General features: G+C 44.5%; 1 protein-coding gene across 1 annotated transcript; it reads right to left on the reverse strand.

The window, feature by feature from the left end:
• Positions 1-14,004: 14,004 nt before the first annotated feature.
• LOC106582948 (guanylin) lies at positions 14,005-19,411 on the reverse strand. The gene is made up of 3 exons (XM_014166591.3): positions 19,129-19,411; positions 17,611-17,797; positions 14,005-14,536 (listed from the first exon to the last, which is right to left on the reverse strand). Exons 1-3 carry the CDS (start codon positions 19,198-19,200, stop codon positions 14,466-14,468), a joined length of 330 nt encoding a protein of 109 aa, XP_014022066.1. The 5' UTR covers positions 19,201-19,411; the 3' UTR covers positions 14,005-14,465.
• Between the last annotated feature and the right edge of the window lie 1,130 nt (positions 19,412-20,541).

The raw sequence follows: 20,541 nt of genomic DNA on the forward strand, positions 1-20,541 counted from the left end.
GATGGTGCATTCCAGCATTGTAATTTTGGATTCTCATTGTTTCCCTGACCACAGCTCACAGCCCCTCTCCTGGAAATAACAATTTTGTTTGCTCTTTAGAAAGTCATTGGCATGGTACACATCTTATATAAGTTGTGAGTTACTTTTGAGTTGTGGATTGTTCACCAGATGTCTACATTTCACTACACTGCAGTGAAACAGGGTTATGATTGGTCCTGAAAAAGATCTGATTGTATCATCAAAGCATCTCACACTTCAACATGATTTTGGCATCAAACGCCCATCAGCTGCACTGACTCATGCTGTCAGGTCAGATAATGCTACCAATGTGTGAAATCGCTCTTACTCCCCACAATGTCTGTCTTTCTTTCTCTCCATCATCCTCCCTCTTACTGATTCTCGATATTGCTCCATCTCCCTTTCTCCATCTGTATCTCTACTTCTATCTTCCCATATCTCTGTGATCTTCAGTTACACCCGGCTGCTGATCTCCAGCCCTAGAGTGACTCAGTGGGCCTGAATAATTGAAAAAAGTGAGGGTGTGGTGAGCCAGGCAGGGGCTGTCAGATCAAACTGAGACAGCAGGAGCAGGCTGACAGCTACGGGCCTACTGTATAAAAGGATCAGTGAGGCTGCAAGAAGACGCTAATGCTCTCTTTTTCAAAGCAGAGATCCTCTTCTTACCCCCTCTGGGCCGGCCAACCCCCATGACCCTGCTCCCCAGTGATTGCACTCTGTTGAGCGCCATTATTAATCAGATTCACAATGCTTCACAAAGCCACATCTCCAATCCTTTCTTCCATACATACAAATGCCACAGCCAATCACACAGTCAATTAAATCTGCATAGGCAGAAACGTACTTCATACAGTAAAATATGGTGGTGGTGGTTGTTAAGGTCAACGGCATCATGAACTTTAGCAAGTACCAGGACATTTTAGCCCAAACCTGGTTGCCTCTGTCAGGAGGCTGACACTTGTCAGCAAGGCAATAATTGCAAGCACAAATCAAAATCCACAAAGAAATGGTTACTTGACCACAAAATCAACATTTTGCATGGGCCATCTCTGTCGCTAGAATAGAACCCCATTGAAAATCTGTGGTTTGAATTAAAGAGGGCAGTCCATAAGAGTAGACAAAGGATATCAAGGATCTGGAAAGATTCTGTATGGAGGAATGGTCTAAAAGCCCTCCCAAACATTTGAGAAAAAGGCTGTGTCGAGATTGAAATGAGTGATTAAATATATATATACTGCTCAAAAAAATAAAGGGAACACTTAAACAACACATCCTAGATCTGAATGAAAGAAATAATCTTATTAAATACTTTTTTCTTTACATAGTTGAATGTGCTGACAACAAAATAACACAAAAATAATCAATGGAAATCCAATTTATCAACCCATGGAGGTCTGGATTTGGAGTCACACTCAAAATTAAAGTGGAAAACCACACTACAGGCTGATCCAACTTTGATGTAATGTCCTTAAAACAAGTCAAAATGAGGCTCAGTAGTGTGTGTGGCCTCCACGTGCCTGTATGACCTCCCTACAACGCCTGGGCATGCTCCTGATGAGGTGGCGGATGGTCTCCTGAGGGATCTCCTCCCAGACCTGGACTAAAGCACCCATCAACTCCTGGACAGTCTGTGGTGCAACGTGGCATTGGTGGATGGAGCAAGACATGATGTCCCAGATGTGCTCAATTGGATTCAGGTCTGGGGAACGGGTGGGCCAGTCCATAGCATCAATGCCTTCCTCTTGCAGGAACTGCTGACACACTCCAGCCACATGAGGTCTAGCATTGTCTTGCATTAGGAGGAACCCAGGGCCAACCGCACCAGCATATGGTCTCACAAGGGGTCTGAGGATCTCATCTCGGTACCTAATGGCAGTCAGGCTACCTCTGGCGAGCCCATGGAGGGCTGTGCGGCCCCCCAAAGAAATGCCACCCCACACCATGACTGACCCACCTCCAAACCGGTCATGCTGGAGGATGTTGCAGGCAGCAGAAAGTTCTCCACGGCGTCTCCAGACTCTGTCACGTCTGTCACGTGCTCAGTGTGAACCTGCTTTCATCTGTGAAGAGCACAGGGCGCCAGTGGCGTATTTGCCAATGTTGGTGTTCTCTGGCAAATGCCAAACGTCCTGCACGGTGTTGGGCTGTAAGCACAACCCCCACCTGTGGACGTCGGGCCCTCATACCACCCTCATGGAGTCTGTTTCTGACCGTTTGAGCAGACACATGCACATTTGTGGCCTGCTGGAGGTCATTTTGCAGGGCTCTGGCAGTGCTTCTCCTGCTCCTCCTTGCACAAAGGCGGAGGTAGCGGTCCTGCTGCTGGGTTGTTGCCCTCCTACGGCCTCCTCCATGTCTCCTGATGTACTGGCCTGTCTCCTGGTAGCGCCTCCATGCTCTGGACACTACGCTGACAGACACAGCAAACCTTCTATCCACAGCTCGCATTGATGTGCCATCCTGGATGAGCTGCACTACCTGAGCCACTTGTGCGGGTTGTAGACTCCGTCTCATGCAACCACTAGAGTGAAAGCACCGCCAGCATTCAAAAGTGACCAGAACATCAGCCAGGAAGCATAGGAACTGAGAAATGGTCTGTGGTCCCCACCTGCAGAACCACTCCTTTATTGGGGGTGTCTTGCTAATTGCCTATTATTTCCACCTGTTGTCTATTCCATTTGCACAACAGCATGTGAAATGTATTGTCAATCAGTGTTGCTTCCTAAGTGGACAGTTTGATTTCACAGAAGTGTGATTGACTTGGAGTTACATTGTGTTGTTTAAGTGTTCCCTTGATTTTTTTGAGCAGTGTATATTTTCAGCTAACAAAACCCATTCAAAATAGTGAAAAAAATCTGTATTGTGAGTTTATGGTAAGTTCTGTCTCCAGTCCCACATGTACCCAGCCTTTCTGCCTCAGGGCATTTTCTTCAGTAATGTTTATAGGATCTCAGGTCTTTGAAACATCTTTGTGACTCCTAACTATTATATGGGGATTTCAGTTGGTGATTGAAGGCTTTTCCAACCCTTCCATTCTATATTTTTTTATGTGTCAATTCAGTTGATTTCACACAATGTGTAACGGTCGTCGTATGGAGTAGACCAAGGCGCAGCGGGTTGAGTGCTCATTTTAACTTTTATTAGAACACTGAAAAAACAAAACAAGAAAACGAACGAACGAACAGTAATGCAGGCTATACACAGCTATGCAAAAAACAACTTCCCACAAAACCCATTACAAAAACACCCCTTTATATAGGACCTTCAATCAGAAGCAACGAAGAACAGCTGCCTCCAATTGAAGGTCAAACCAATAACCCTAAACATAGAACTAGAAAGACTAGACTAGAACATAGAAATATACTAACATAGAACATAACCAAAAACCCCGGAACACTCTAAGCAAACACCCCTCTACATAAACACATAGCCCAACAAACCCCGAAACACTCTAAACAAATACCCCCTGCCATGTCCTGACCAAACTACAATAACAAATAACCCCTTATACTGGTCAGGACGTGACAGTACCCCCCCCCAAAGGTGCAGACCCCGGAGGCACCTACACAAAACACAAAAATAAACCCAAAATAAAAAATAAACCTAAACTAAAGGGAGGGAAGGGAGGGTGGCCACCATCACCGACGGTTCTTGTGCTACACTCCCCCTCCCCAATCCTCCTACTGTGGAGGTGGCTCAGGCTTTGGCCTTAGTCCCTCACCTAACCTGTCCACCCCCACAGAATACCTCGGGCTGAAGCGCGTCGCTAGAGACCTCGGGCTGAAGCTCGTCGCTGTAGACCTCAGGCTGAAGCGCGTCTCTGGCTGCAACGATTCCGGACTGTAGGGCGACTCTCGCTGCGCCGATTCCGGACTGTAGGGCGACTCTCGCTGCGCCGATTCCGGACTGTAGGGCGTCTCTCTCAGCTCCGGACTGTGGGCCGTCTCTCTCGGCTCCGGACTGTGGGCCGTCTTTCTCGGCTCCGGACTGTGGACCGTCTCTCTCGGCTCCGGACTGTGGGCCATCTGTGCTGGCTCCGGACTGTGGGCCGTCTCTCTACGGGGCACTGTCGCCGGAAGCTCTGAACGGGGCACTGTCGCCAGAAGCTCTGGACGGGGCACTGTCGCCAGACACTCTGGACGGGGCACTGTCGCCAGACACTCTGGACGGGGCACTGTCGCCGGACACTCTGGACGGGGCACTGTCGCCGGACACTCTGGACGGGGCACTGTCGCCGGACACTCTGGACGGGGCACTGTCGCCGGACACTCTGGACGGGGCACTGTCGCCGGAAGCTCTGAACGGGGCACTGTCGCCAGAAGCTCTGGACGGGGCACTGTCGCCAGACACTCTGGACGGGGCACTGTCGCCAGACACTCTGGACGGGGCACTGTCGCCGGACACTCTGGACGGGGCACTGTCGCCGGACACTCTGGACGAGGCACTGTCGTCGGAAGCTCTGGACGGGGACTGCGCACTGAAAGCCTGGTGCGTGATGCTGGCTTTGGAAGTGCCAGACTAGAAACACGCACCTCAGGGCTAGTGCGAGGAGCAGGAGTAGGACGAGCTGGACTGGGCTGACGCACTGGAGGCCTGGTGCGTGGGGCTGGTACTGGAGGTACCAGACTGGAGACACACACCCCAAGGCTAGTGCGAGGAGCGGGAACAGGACGTGCTGAACTGGGCTGATGCACTGGAGGCCTGGTGCGTGGTGCTGGCTTTGGAGGTGCCAGACTGGACACATGCACCTCAGGGCTAGTACGAGAAGCAGGAACAGGACGAGTTGGACTGGGCTGACGCACTGGAGGCCTGGTGCGTGGTGCTGGCTTTGGAGACACCAGACTGGATACACGCACCTCAGGGCTAGTGCGAGGAGCAGGAACAGGATACACTGGGCCGTGAAGGTGCACTGGCGGTCTCGAGCGCAGTACTGGCACCACCCTTACTGGCTGGATGCCCGCTTCCCCCTGGCAAATGCGAGATGCTGGCACCGCGCACACCGGCCTGTGAATGCTCGGCCTCGACGCCTTGCGCATCACCCCATAGCACGGGGCCTGACCAGTAACATGCTGCCTCCGGTAAGCACGGGGAGTTGGCTTGGGGCTTAACCCTGGCCCAGCCAAACTACCCGTGTGCCCCCCCCCCCAAACAATTTATTGGGGCTGCCTCTCAGGCTTCCATGCCAGCCGTGTTCCGATATAACAGTCCCAGGCCATTCCAGCCTTCCTCCATGGTCCAGCCCCGTCCAGAATTTCTTCCCATGTCCATGATTCCCCATAGTCCATATAATTCCTCTGCTGCTCCTTACCCCGCTGCTTGGTCCATTTGTGGTGGGAAGTTCTGTAACGGTCATCGTATGGAGTAGACCAAGGTGCAGCGGGTTGAGTGCTCATTTTAACTTTTATTAGAACACTGAAAAAACAAAACAAGAAAACGAACGAACGAACAGTAATGCAGGCTATACACAGCTATGCAAAAAACAACTTCTCACAAAACCCATTACAAAAACACTCCTCTATAGAGGACCTTCAATCAGAGGCAACGAAGAACAGCTGCCTCCAATTGAAGGTCAAACCAATAACCCTAAACATAGAACTAGAAAGACTAGACCAGAACATAGAAATATACTAACATAGAACATAACCAAAAACCCCGGAACACTCTAAGCAAACACCCCTCTACATAAACACATAGCCCAACAAACCCCGAAACACTCTAAACAAATACCCCCTGCCACGTCCTGACCAAACTACAATAACAAATAACCCCTTATACTGGTCAGGACGTGACACAATGTGCCCACCTTACAGTAATAAAAAAGGCGTCTGTCTTTTGTTTCCTTCCCAGTTATTCATTTCTGTGGTGTAGTTCATACACATGCATGGAGATGTTGTGATGGATACAGTACAGAAATACAACATACATTTACTTTAGTGAACCAAGTGAATTCTGGGAGATGGAAGTACACCGTACTAATGGAAGAACAAACCTCTTTGGTGGTCTGAATATTCCTGTTTATGTGTGCTCTGTTATATGCTGTGTATTTATACACAGGATATGTTGAGAGGCTTATTAAACAAAGTAAAATATTTATTCAACTCTATTTATGGACCAGACGCAGACTGGACGAGCAGAATGAACGGTAGATTTACAGAATATTGTTTTCACAGGGTGATACTGTTCATCGGTTCCTACCGGCCAGACGGAACACAGGCTACACTGTAGAAGAACCAGCCACAGCCTACACTCTGTGTATCTCAGACCACACATCGAGTATCCACAGCAGCAAGGGAATGACAGAGGGAGAGAGAGAGAGACCTGACTCCTGAGTCCTGATTCTCCCACAGTCTTTCTCCTCCCATAGGGAGTTCCTTGTTTCCCAGTATTCAACAACTGGAAATGTCTTAAAAATGTCTTTATATAGTTATCAAACCATGGTTGTTGTTCAAGCAACTTTGATAAATGCACAGGTCTCAATGTCGTACTTGGTATTTTAGTCACCTAACTGTGAATGTCAATAGTTCACACAGCAGGAAAATTATGGATTTGTCATTTTCTTGTAGACTTTTGGAGTCCTCTCATTCCCCCAGAATCCAAGCAGCCATAGGTTTTAAATCACATTTTGTGAGAGAGAGGCTTTGATGTGGGAGAGCTACTAGACTACTCCTATGATCCCTGCCTGCATCTGCCTGGGTCTCCCTGCCTGTCTTCCCAGTGTGTTGGCTCTTTCTCACAGCTGCAAGCTCTTACAGTTGATCCACAGGGGAGTGAAGACCATCCCCCAATCCCTTCAAACCCCACAGAGAGAGAGAGGCCCAGTCTGATTTTAATGAGCCTCTCAAGCCAGAGCGGCGTCGCTACACAGTAGTTTAACCTGAGAGATAGCAATTTAGTGAGCATACATATTATGTGGAGCAACGGTTGGCTATAATAACAACAACATAGTCACATTTAGCTAGACAATTGCAGAAGGATGATTTTGCTGAATAATATGTTATCAAAAACAAACAAATACACCAGTAATAAAATCACTCTATGTGTGTCACGTGCATCATGCAGTACTCTGGTCAGTTTCGTAGTCCTGTTCTGAACTACAGTATGACTGGCTATACTGTTGTGTCTCTGTTCTAGTAGTACATGTCTGGTTGGTTATAGATGTGTATTATAAAAATACAAATCTTTGAAAGTATACAGTCATTTGTGGCTCTGTAATTTCATCACACAAGGACTGTTTGACCCTTGAACTCTTACTGCTCTCAGGCTTTATCATCCCTGCGGTGTTGCAGCTGAAGAGGATAAACCAAGAGTAACACAGAGGACAAGTCAATCATTATGTTGAAAGGAGGATGCATTTGTAATATTTCACTTGCTGAATCTGTGGGTTTTTGAAGATGAGCATGATGGTGAAAGTGTCTGACCTGGCCTCAGAAAAACAGCACATGATGAAGCCAACAGATAGAGCATTTCTCAAACCGGAGAAAGAGTCCCTTGAGCCTAGTGAGGACAGAAAACGAATCAACCGGCCCTTTTTGAACATTCCTTTTGCACTTGAGTAACCACTCATGTTTCTGCACAGATCAGTGGATCTGCAGCTTCTCTTTGCTGCAGCTAATCATATCGGTGCTGCGTTCATAGACGGCATATTCATCTGATTATCTCCAAAGAGAATGACTTGCCAAGTATGGTTAAAATCCAATTAACCTGATTTCTGAACTTGAAGCTCTCCTCCCAAATGGGTGCCACTCTTGATAATGTGCCCAATTACTACACATATTAAAATAATTTGCATCATTATATTGTAATTACCAAAACGGGAGTGGTTACCGCTCGTTAGTCTAAAGGCATCTAATTTTCTCATTCAAGCTGACAGCATGTGATTGAATGTTTGACGTTCTTTTGAAACAGGGAACCCTTTTGGTCTTGATGAGTGTGCGGTGGAAGGCTCCAATACTCTCATTCATCCATTGATTCTTTAGCTAAAATGCTACACAGTGTATTACTGCAACTTGCTAAATCTGACTTGTAAAGGGCCTATAGGAAATTGTTACCTCATGACTGAAAAAAGACAAAACATGTCACATTAAAATATTTGTTTAATGTTCCACTTCCTGAAGGGCCGTAGCCAGGGTCTGAGTCCCTGGCCACGGCCCAGACTGGCTTTGAAGCGTTCTAACTGACTGAGCTTACTTTTTAACACACAAACACAAGCATGCAGGCATAAGCACACAAGCGCGCATGTGCAACCACACGTGCACACACACACATACCTCACGGGCAAATCCTTTTTGATGATGGGCAAACCTCTTGAAGGCAGAGGAAAAAACAATGTTTATTTCCAGCAATTCTACATATTTTGCCATGGGGCAGAGAGAAACAATTTCAGTTTAACAGCTCATTTCCTGCAATTCTACACATTTTGCCATTGGGTGTAGAGAAATGTTTGCAGTTTTAAAGCAAATTTCCTGCAATTCCATACATTTTGCCATGACATGTTAATATGATATCTGAGTGAGAGTGACTAACAAAATCAAGGGATCAAAGATAAAAGCCTAAAATAAATTCCCCCCCAAAAAGAAGAAGTTTAACTGACGCAAAAAAGGAAAGTTGTTACATCCTTCTGTTGTTACATCTTTCTGTTGGTTGTTGGTGCATTGGGTGGTGGTTTTGGTCAGGTTGGAGGGGGACAGTGGCTTGGGGGGTGGGTAGTAGATGGGGAGGTTTTTCAGAGGGGACTGTGGGGGGGGGGTCTTGGATGGTTGAGAGGCATCTCTCGAGGGGTACTGTGGGGGGGATCTTGGATGGTTGGTGGCCTGGCGGTTGGGAGCTTGGGCTGGTGCCCTGAGAGGTTGCTGGTTCGGGTCCCTGATTCAAATGGGTAGGGATCTGTCCTTGTGAACTTGGGCGGGGCGCTTGACCCTGGTTGCGCCTGTGGGTCGCTCTGGATGGGAGTGTCTGCTGGATGACTGAATGTAATGTAATATTGAGCGGCTTCACTGCAGGTAGATTTTACTGTATGTTTAAAATATATATAGTACCTGTCAAAGGTTTGGACACACCTACTCATTCAAGGGTTTTTCTTTATTATTACTATTTTCTACATTGTAGAATAATAGTGAACACATCAAAACTATAAAATAACACACATGGAATCATGTAGTAACCAAAAAAGTGTTAAACAAATCAATATATATATATATATTTATAAACTGGGTGGGGGTCGAGGCCTGAATGCTGATTGGCTGAACGACATAGTATACCAGACCGTATACCATGGGTATACCATGGGTATGACAAAACATTTATATTTTCTGCTCTAATTACGTTTGCAACCAGTTTATAATAGCAATAAGGCACATCGGGTTTGTGATATATGTATATATCAATGGGTGCCACCTGGAGGTGAAGTCTCTTGGGCACATGCCCTGAGTGCCCGGTTGGTAATTCAGCCATGATCACTACAAGTTTAGATATCTGGCTAGACTAACTAGACTAATTTACCAATCACATTTTTTTGCTGACATCGGCTAATTGAGAGACTGTCAGTAAGTGACAAATAACAAGAAGAAAACTGCTGATGCACAACCAACTGTGTCTTCATATGTAGCTACGGCCCTGACATCCTGCTATGTCATAAACATCCGTTTATACATCTAAACATCAGGCCAAGCTTCAACTCATTTTGTCCTACTTGCTGTCCTTTTATGTAACTGTTAGATGATAAGCTTCTGCGAAGTTCACCAGATTTCTCTGCTGCTCTTCCTCTTTGTTACTCTTTAACAGAGAAGGCATTCATTCAATGACTTCCACTCGTACTCTAAACTCCATAGCTTATTTCAAGGGAGAGACTGAGAGTGTTGGGAAGTGTGTCATTAAACAAACAGGCTGTTCTCAGTTGGTAATTAACAGCATCTAATCCCTGCTCTTTCCCCTATCTCTCCATCTGGCTATGAAATGGGATTCTTAACTAATTCCAGTGAGAGGAGGCAGAGGAAACTCAGCTTCAGAAAGAAAGCCTACCCCTCATTCCCACTGCTGAGGAGAACCACAGCCAGACAGCTAGCAACAACCTCAGTTCAGCTCAGGTCATGCACTGCTGTGCTGTGTTCACACACCTTCCAGGAGAACATAACTCTGCAGTAATCATAACTCTGCAGTAGTCCATTTGTTTGACTGGGCCTCCAAAGGAGAGTTAGTTTGAGGTCAGATAGTACATTGTGAGTAAATTGTACACAGAGAAACTGGGTGATAAATTATTGTGTAGGTGTGACGCTCGTCGTAGAGAGGAGACAAAGGTGCAGCGTGGTAAGTGCTCATGATCAATTTTATTATAACTCAGAACACTAAACAAAACAACAAACAAAGGAAACCGAACGTCACGTTCTGCAGGCTTTCACTGAGCTGTACAAAAACAAGATCCCACAACTGAAGGAGGGAAAAAGGGCTGCCTAAGTATGATCCCCAATCAGAGACAATGATAGACAGCTGCCTCTGATTAGGAACCATACTCGGCTAAACACAAAGAAATAGAAAACATAGAATGCCCACCCCATGTCACACCCTAACCTAACCAAACGAGAGGAAATAAAACGTCTCTCACAGGTCAGGGCGTGACAATAGGTGGATGTTTTTGTTTGCGCTGAGGACAAACTTCTCTTGTGTTATGATTTTGGATCTGATGTTGCGGCTCATCTCAACCAGCCAAATTAATCATTTGATTAAAGGGAATGCACACAAATAAAAATACACTGTTTGGATTTCATAAATGGTTTCCATTGACATGCAAATGTTTATTTTTGTGTTATGTGTTCCATGCTGTTAACTTTGTTGGGATGATTTGATGTGAATTATCTTATTCCCCTTTGTGCCATTAATTATTTATTTTTGAAACACCATGGGTCTTGGTAAAACTGGATTGAGCCTCTGTAGTTTTAAATGGGGCAATTTAAAACTACAACATTTACATAATCTAGCACATTTTCTTTTCTTTGGGAAACACCTAGCCCAATAATGGACTAATGGACCCAAACATTACTCCTTATAGTCCAAGGGCCTTACATGTTCTGTTTACAGGAGAATTGGCAGCCAAAACATTCAAATACTCCATATTAACTTTTGTGGTGTCCATCTTCCATGTACACACAGGTGTTTGGAGACACATATAGCTAATTAGCACAGGCAGTCAACTCTGTCTTCCGTCTGTTTTCTGTAAACAAGGACTGTACATGGAAATATGGTCTTGTGAGAACCCAAACCTTATACGGGTTTGTAGTAATTTAAACGTTAAAAAAAAGCTTTTTAAAATCAAATCAAATTTCAAATCAAATTGTATTTGTCACATGCGCCGAATACAACAGGTGTAGACCTTACAGTGAAATACTTACTTACAAGCTCTTAACCAACAATTCAGTTTTAAGAAAAATAAGTGTTATGTAAAAAATAGTAAAAACAGTAGCGGGGCTATATACAGCGGGTACTGGTACAGAGTCAATGTGCAGGGGCACATGTTAGTCAAGGTAATTGAGGTAATATGTACATGTAGGTAGAGTTAAAGTGACCATGCATAGATAATAAACAGAGAGTAGCAGCAGCGTAGAAGGGGGGGGGGGGGGGGGGGGGGGAGAAGAAGGTACAGAATGACCACATTTGAGCCATGTTAGCGTCATGCGCTCTCCAGACTATTACCATGTTATTATGACTTTATTCTCTGCTGTGATGTTAAGAGACTTCCAGTCATTGAGCCAATGCTAGTTAGTATTGACACGCAAAACTATCTCTAACTTCCTTCCTACTGCAGGTAGAGACATAAAAATGGTATCCACGAGTTCACCTGACTCTAGGTATGCTGGTAGAAAAACGCCTTAATTGCAAGAATCTCGCAGTGTCGCTTTAAGTGAAAACACATTGTTTTCTTCTATCCAAAACTCCTTGAATGTCTTTCATACAGTTTCATTTATTTTTTATGTCATGCTGTTGTTTCCATTGGTAGTATTATCATTGGCCATCTTGAAAAGCTTTGAATGTCCTCAAAGCTTCACCAAAGGAGCTGAGCAAACTGAGTCAAACACGGTACAAGCTAACACAGCCAGTAATGGGGTTTAATTCATAATACTGTTCACCTTTTCCACAGTCAGATGTCTCTCTGCCTGCCTGCTGTGATAAATGTCAATAGAGGGAGTCAGTCAAAGCAATACTGACCAGTTTTTATTTGGGTTTCCCCTCTTCCATGTAAAACAACTGTTGAAAAGGATTTTGTGACCCCCGCACTGTGCTCTGTACAATCATGTTTCTTCTCAAGCCCTCTTTTTCATGTCACTGGGCTGGAGTTGATCCTTACTGCATGTCAAAACATCCTCTACAAATACTAACATTACTATAATTGTGGTTTTTGAATGATGGTCCTTTGAAGTGATGCTGTTATCTATTTGCATTTTGTGACACATTATTTATTATACAATCGCTGTTATAAACCATCCCCACCCACCAATCATAGTTATAATCATGGTTACATTCAAAAGAATGACAAGGGCTTGATAAGAAATCCAAAAAACATAAATAACCATCGTCAAAGCTCAGTTGGGCATGATACACAGCATTATGGGTAGTGTAAGGTAAAGGAGGAACCTGGGGTAACGCTGTATTTGATAGACCATCTGTAGATGCGCTCAGTAACATTTCAACTAACCACCTACTAACCCTAGCTCTAACCCTAACCTTAACCCTTATCCTAAACCTGAACGTAACCCTTAGCCTCGCCCTAGCCCTAACCCCAACCTTAACCTTTATTCTCAACCTAACCCTAACTGTAACCTTAGCAAGCAGTTGCTTATCAAAATATAGTTTATCACCAGCTGTAGAGCATCTACAGATGGACTATCCAAATGCAAAGTGTAACCTAACCTGGTGCTAGGTGGTCTCGTGTGGCTCGGTTGATAGAGCATAACGCTTGCAATGCTAGGGTTGTGGGTTTGATTCCCACTGGGGACCATTGTGAAAAATGCATGCACTCATGACCATGAGTCACTCTGCATAAGAGTGTCTTCTAAATCAGTGGTTCTCAAATTGGGGACACCCAGATGTTTCAGAGCTTTGTTGTAGCCCTGAGCTAGCTCACCTGATTCATCTTAGTCAAGGGCTTGATGATTAGTTGACAAGAATCAGGTGTGCCACCTCTGAAATAGTTCAAATGAATGGAATAGCTGGGGGTTCCTGAGGAGAGGTTTGAGAACCACTGTGCTAAATTACTCAAATGTAAGGTGATATTTACATGGTAAGGTCTGCCCTCTGCTGGTTTAACAATATTTTGCTAAAATTAAATGTATAACATTGGAAATGTGGACACCTGCTCGTTGAAAATCTCATTCCAAAATCATGGGCATTAATATGGAGTTGGTCTCCCCTTTGCTGCTATATCAGCCTCCACTCTTCTGGGAAGGCTTTCCACTAGATGTTGGAACATTGCTGCAGGGACTTGCTTCCATTCAGCCACAAGAGCATTAGTGAGGTCGGACACTGATGTTGGGTGATTAGGACTGGCTCGCAGTCGCCGTTCCAATTCATCCCAAAGGTGTTCGATGGGCTTGAGGTCAGGGCTCTGTGCAGGCCAGTCAAGGTTTTCCACACCGATCTCGACAAACCATTTCTGTATGGACTTCGCTTTGTGCAAGGGGGCATCGTCATGCTGAAACAGGAAAGGGCCTTCCCTAAACTCTAGCAGGGCAGAAATTTGACGAACTGACTGGTGGGAAAGGTGGCATCCTATGATGGTACCACTTTGACACTCACTGAGCTCTTCAGTAAAGCCATTCTACTGCCAATGTTTGTCTATGGAGATTGCATGGCTGTGTGCTTGATTTTATACACCTGTCAGCAACGGGTGTGGCTGAAATAGCCGAATCCACTAATTTGAAGAGATGTCCACATACTTTTGTATATATAGTGTATGAATAATTTTAGCTGTTTCACTATCAATCCATATTGAAACAAATGAACAGTGTCAGTAAAGTAGATATATTTCGAAATATTTACAGAATCAGTCCATTTACAGTAAATGTGGCAGAGTATAAACACATTCAGTCTGGTGGAAGAAATGGGACAACAGATTAGACACAATTTGATTAGCAATAGAAATTTATGATTCACAGTTTCTACAGTGAATTTATCACATATTCCATGGTAATCCATGGAAACGTCAAGAACATCTGGACATTACTGTTCATTTAAAGCCTTTTGCTGAATTATAAGTAAATTGATTTTGGCCGTACAGCTCAAACAACATCAAACACATAACATTCCTCAACTGTATGCAATTTGTCGATGAATGGCCACTGGCACATGGATAGGATGGGCTTATTCATGCCCTGGCTTCATATGCGATGCAGATCTGAAGGTGAAGATGTGTGTTGTAGATAGGAAAGCTTCAGAGGATTGTGTAACAGATGGTGGCAGTCTTACGGTAGACATCCAAAGCACGCGGGGTGGGCACAGATCTCACACAGATCTGGAGACTTGATGGCATCCACTGGAGAGAGACAACAAACACAGAAGGTTAATATATGCCTATGGCTGCTGTAGTGTCAGATACAATGCTAATATTGACAACGGGAGGAAGTTAATCAGCCTCGTTAAAGGGCTTGCAGAGCAATAGAGAGGCATGGGAGTGCTCTTTGTCTTGCACATTTTATTGCACTCAAATGCTGTTTGTTCCGTTTTAATTGGGCTCTTGTGAGTAGAATCACTCGTGAGCAACACACATAAATCATGTCGTTAAGTGGAAGGATATATTATACGCAGGAATCATTCTCTTTTGGCAGCAGGACTGGCTGTGTCCAGGCCAACATCTCCTGCTTGTTGTAGCAAGCCGTCTACTGCTACATCCTGTGTATGTGGTCCAGCTCTCTGGTAGAGCTAACAAGAGGTGCTATGAAAACGCGTTCCTCAGTCTCCGAGAATTGCTTTCCTGGGTTTTCCATGTGTGCTCATGTGGAATAAAATAGGAAATATGTCAGTACTGTCACATCTGTGATCTGGCTCTCTGATCTCACAGCTTTGCTCAAGTAGTCATGTTGTTGATCGTATAAAAATGATGAATGATATGGGATGGTTGTATTGTCTCTAAAACTCAGTAAATCCTGTCAGGTTACAGAGCACTTTGGCTGCTGGTATTGGTGGTTAGAGGTCATGTCAGCTGATAACAAGGCAGATAGTAATCAGTGTTTCACTGAAACCACTCAATGTGCTAATGACTACCAATGTATGCTGAACCCTTCAGAGTCAATCCCTTGAGGATGGATTAGGTTTCCATTATCATTGACTTCAAACGCCTTTCAATCTGCATACACCCTTCCCTGAGTACACAACATAAATTCAGTTCAGAACAGGCCCCATAGGGAGGTTGTGGGGTCTTTAAAGAGTAGTTCACTATTTTACAACTTGATTTTAGATGACCCTGAAAGTAGACTATGGGCCAGGAAAAACTGTAATCCATGGTTCAGATTCCTTTAAACAGCTATTACAAGCTTCAGCTAACTTTAGCCACCGCTAGCTAAAACTCAATGGAATTGATGGGGACATGTGAACATGTTTTTTTTATGGCCAAATTACATTGATTTCACCTACATTGATTCTTAGCTAGTGGTGAAAGTTTGTAATGGCTGTTTAAAGAAAACTGAACCATGGATTACAGTTTCTCCTGGCCCATAGACTACTTTCAGGATGAGCAACCATCCAACAAGTTGTAAAATAGTGAATTACTACTACTTCTATAAAGAGTGTCTTAAATAAATCCCATGGTGCCCCCCCGCCAGGAAAAAAAAAAAATATATGAAATGGGGCCTCCCGAGTGGCGCAGCGGTCTAAGGCACTGCATAGTTGTGCTTGAGGCGTCACTACTGAACGGAGTTCAATCCCAGTCTGTGTCACAACCGGCCGTGACCAGGAGTCCCATAGGGCGGTGCACAATTCACCCAGCTTCGTCCAGGTTAGGAGGGTTTGGTCAGTGTCACAGTTGTTGTAAGAGACGGACCAAGGCGCAGCGTTTGTTGAGTTCCACATATTTATTTAAAGTGAAACTTCTTTAACCAAAACAATAAACTAGCAATATAACGTGACTACGTGGTGACACAAGCACCAACACAAACAATATCCCACAAACACAGGTGGGAAAAATGGCTACTTAAATATGATCCCCAATTAGAGGCAACGATTACCAGCTGCCTCTAATTGGGAACCATACAAAACACCAACATAGAAATATTGAACTAGAACACCCCCTAGTCACGCCCTGACCTACTACACCATAGAGAACCAAGGGCTCTCTATGGTCAGGACGTGACAGTACCCCCCTCCCAAAGGTGCGGACTCCGGCCGCAAAACCTGAAACCAACTGGGGGGGGGGGGGGGTGACTAGTGTTGGTGGCGGCTCCGGTGCAGGTCGTAGCCCCCGCCCAGACCCAGCCGGGCTGAACGCCGTGCCTGGACTGGGCACCGGCGCAGAGGAAGGCTCCGGCCTTGGAGCGGTACTGGATGCCGTGCCTGGACTGGGCACCGGCGCAGAGGAAGGCTCCGGCCATTGCGCTGGGTTGGCTGCCGTGCCTGGACTAGGCACCGGCGCAGAAGAAGGCTCTGGCCTTGGAGTGGGACTGGACGCCGTGCCTGGACTGGGCACCGGCGCAGAGGAAGGCTACGGCCATTGCGCTGGGTTGGCTGCCGTGCCTGGACTGGGCACCGGCGCAGAGGAAGGCTCCGGCCTTGGAGCGGGACTGGATGTGGGGACAACAGACTGGAATAGAGAGCGATTGAATATGTCCGTAAACACACCAGTCTGCGCATGCTCAGAGGACACAGCTAGGGATGCTGTCTGGGCCAGCAGCCTTGCGAGGGTTAACACGTTTAAATGTTTTGCTCACATCAGCCACAGAGAAGGAGAGGGGGGGGGGCGCAGTCCTTATTAGCGGGCCGCGACGGTGGCACTGTATTATCCACAAGCGGGATAATGTTTAGTTTGTCTGGAAGTGTGACGTTGGTGTCCGTGACGTGGCTGTTTTTTTTTTTTTGTGGTCCATGATTTCCTGTAGACCCTGCCACATACGTCTCGTGTCTGAGCCGTTGAATTGCGACTCCACCTTGTCCCTGTACTGGCAGTTTGCTTGTTTGATTGCTCTGCGGAGGGAATAACTACACTGTTTATATTCAGTCATATTCCCAGACCTCTTTCCATGGTTAAATGCGATGGATCGCGTTTTCAGTTTTGCGCAAATGCCGCCATCCATCCAAGGTTTCTGGTTAGGGTAGGTTTTAATAGTCACAGTGGGTACAACATCTCCAATGCACTTCTTTATAAACGCACTCACCAAGTCAGCGTATAGGTCGGTGTTGTTCTCTGAGGCTGACCGGAACATATTCAAGTCCGCGGAACATATTCAAGTCCGCAGGATCTAAACAGTCTTGTGTTTGAATGCTAAAATGTGCAGTTTATACATTTTTACAACAGATAAGGTGGATGGGGCAATAAGACAAACCATTTTTAAAGTCATATAACGATATTGAATTACAATATTTCAGTCCACCCACTGTTTGTTTATGGTACAGCCTTACCTAGCCTGGAGAAGACCATAGCTGCCTCTTTGCCCTGGCACACTGGATAGAAGGCCTGTGGCAAGACAGGGTTGTTACAGACAGAGACCATGTTGGTGTTGATCAACCGCAGGTTAACCATGGCATCTGTGTCGATCAGCTCCTTCAACGCTTTCACAGCCTCTAGGGGATAGCTCCTTTCTCCATCCTGGACACAGTTAAACACATGGATGAGATGGTGAATTCTCTCATTTACCCTTGCATAATCCTTGATTTTTCATGTTAGGTTGTCATTATTAGACGACCTAATGTGTTGTTCCACTATGAAGGTGACAGGTTTACACAGGTGATTCTCATAGCGTAATAGATTATTATACAGATAAGCCAATTAATAACCTTGTGAATGAGTTCAAAAGAAGTATGACAGTGTGTGGATTCCAAACAAGAATGAATAAACCACAACAGAATGCATTGCTATATGATAATTAAAACCAAACAAAAAGAAGCTAGCTTTTTAATGCTCTGGCAGTCATTGTAAATTGTAGTTTGTTCTTGATTGACTTGCCTGGTTAAATAAAAGTTGTAAAAAATAGAGAACAGTGTCAAATGTTGATGCACTCCTCTCACTTGACAATGGCCCCACATCTCTTTAATGGTCTATCATGAAGTTAAGCTCTTAGTCAAAGTGCACCATGAACTCTGTCAGTGTGTTGTTGAAAGTGATCTATTTCTTTATCAGTGTGTTGTTGAAAGTGATCTATTTCTTTATCAGTGTGTTGTTGAAAGTGATCTATTTCTTTATCAGTGTGTTGTTGAAAGTGATCTATTTCTTTATCAGTGTGATGTTGAAAGTGATCTATTTCTTTATCAGTGTGTTGTTGAAAGTGATCTATTTCTTTATCAGTGTGTTGTTGAAAGTGATCTATTTCTCTAGTTCCACTAACTTATCTTCACACGTGTGAACCAGCATCTCTAAACTCCAGACACTTACAGATATTGTTAATCAAGTAACAAACTGTCACGACTTCCGCCGAGGTCGGTCCCTCTCCTTGTTCGGGCGGCGTTCGGCGGTTGACGTCGCCAGTCTTCTAGCCATCGCTGATCAATCTTTCATTTTCCATTGGTTTTGTCTTTATTTTCTACACACCTGGTTTTCATTATCCAATTACATGTTCATGTATTTAACCCTCTGATTCCCCCATGTTTGTTGTGCGTGATTATTTCTATGTTCAGTTCGGTTCATGATGGCTGGTTTTTCCACGGGTGCTGTGTTCACCGTGCGTAATGTTTACCGTTGGTTATTGGTCAAGTGTATTTGTTTACCTTGTGCCTTTGGTTTTTGAGTAAAGTTCGTTGCTCACTCATTTTGCTCTCCTGTGCCTGACTTCATGCACCAGCTACACTTACCTTCTGACACAAACCCTATACACCTCCAAGAAGAATGTCCTTATCCCATGTCAAAGACAACAAAGAGTTACAGCACTAGTCACACAACTCTAAACATTTCTGACCGTGGGCATAAAGAAGAGATATACTCACCCTAATCTCCACACTCAGTGAGCCCCAGAGGATGCAAGAGGTCAACACGAGACAAACACTCAGTGGTTTCATTTTCAGCTTCGCCCGGATGTCTCAGAGAGCCTTGAGATGCAGAGAGAGGAGCCTACAGCTTGAATTGAGGTGTGCCTCTGCTCTGCCCTTTATAAACCCATCGCTGGACAGATTATTAAGTCACTTATTAACGTGGGGCTGGAGCCCTCTTTACCCTGGGTACCTGATAACAAAACACAAACGTGTTATGCCACAGGATCCTCTTTTTTTTCTTTATCCACATCTGTACATGCCCCTGTCACTATGTTGTTTGTATGCTTTTATTGTTGACATGTTGTTCCATATTGACATCCTTAGTGCCAATTAAACATCCTATAAATCTAATTTCTCCCATCTCACCCACAGTCATTCATCATTAAACCCAGATAACAAAGCAACAGGCTATCTGTCCAATTGTATAGTGGTTGTTTGCATTTTAGGTATGATAGTGACTTTGTCAACATTGTTTGGATAGGTCTGTCTAATATTTGTAGCGTTTGCAATCTGCAACAAGGAGGCTGAGGCTGTAATTCAATCAAATCTGCCACAACAATGCATTTGCTGTGACTTCATTTACCATCTACCCATGACGTGCATACACTTCCTTTGGCTGGGAACTGGAAGCATCTACCTATGATGAATATACCTGATAGTACTAGAGGTACCGTTGTCTTTGACCATGGGAAAAAGAGATTCTGCTTAATGGGGCAGTATGCAGTTCAAACAACAACAAAGTGGGAACCTGACACTGTTTTTGGTAAACAGCTGAGGGATGGGCTGGGGAAATGTAACCACTGTCAAATTCATAGACAGAGATATGGATGCAAGGACAAACCAGACATTACATCAAAATGATAGTTTAACCATGTTTTGAGGCCATACAGCGTTTACAATTACATTGTTTTCAAACAATGGTGTAAAAGAAGCTTATATTTTGGATGTTACGACAGTTGAACTAAGCTCATGAGGCATTTATAACTTATATTCTTCAAGAATCAATGGGTACATATCATTAACTTAAAAGTCCAATACTTATAATACTGAAATGTACATTTGATTGAATTTAGTTATTTGGCTACATGTTGATTATTTTTTACCCACTAGTGACACAAAGGATATTGTATCAGTTGTCTCTTTGCTTGTCAGTCAGCATTACAAAGAGAAGGTGGTAGAATACATACTTTCAATTTTCTAGCACATTCAGTCTGGCTCTGAGAGTAAAAATGGTAGAATGGCCTAAAAACACTGAAGGTTGCTAGTGATTGTCTCTTTGTGCTTGTAAACTGTATCATTATTTTTCTTTAACGCCAATAATAATACTTAACTACACATCTAAAAAACAAATAACATTGGGAGCATCAA

The sequence above is a fragment of the Salmo salar genome, chromosome 22 (assembly GCF_965601325.2).
Source record: "Salmo salar chromosome 22, fSalSal1, whole genome shotgun sequence".
Taxonomy (NCBI): domain Eukaryota; kingdom Metazoa; phylum Chordata; class Actinopteri; order Salmoniformes; family Salmonidae; genus Salmo; species Salmo salar.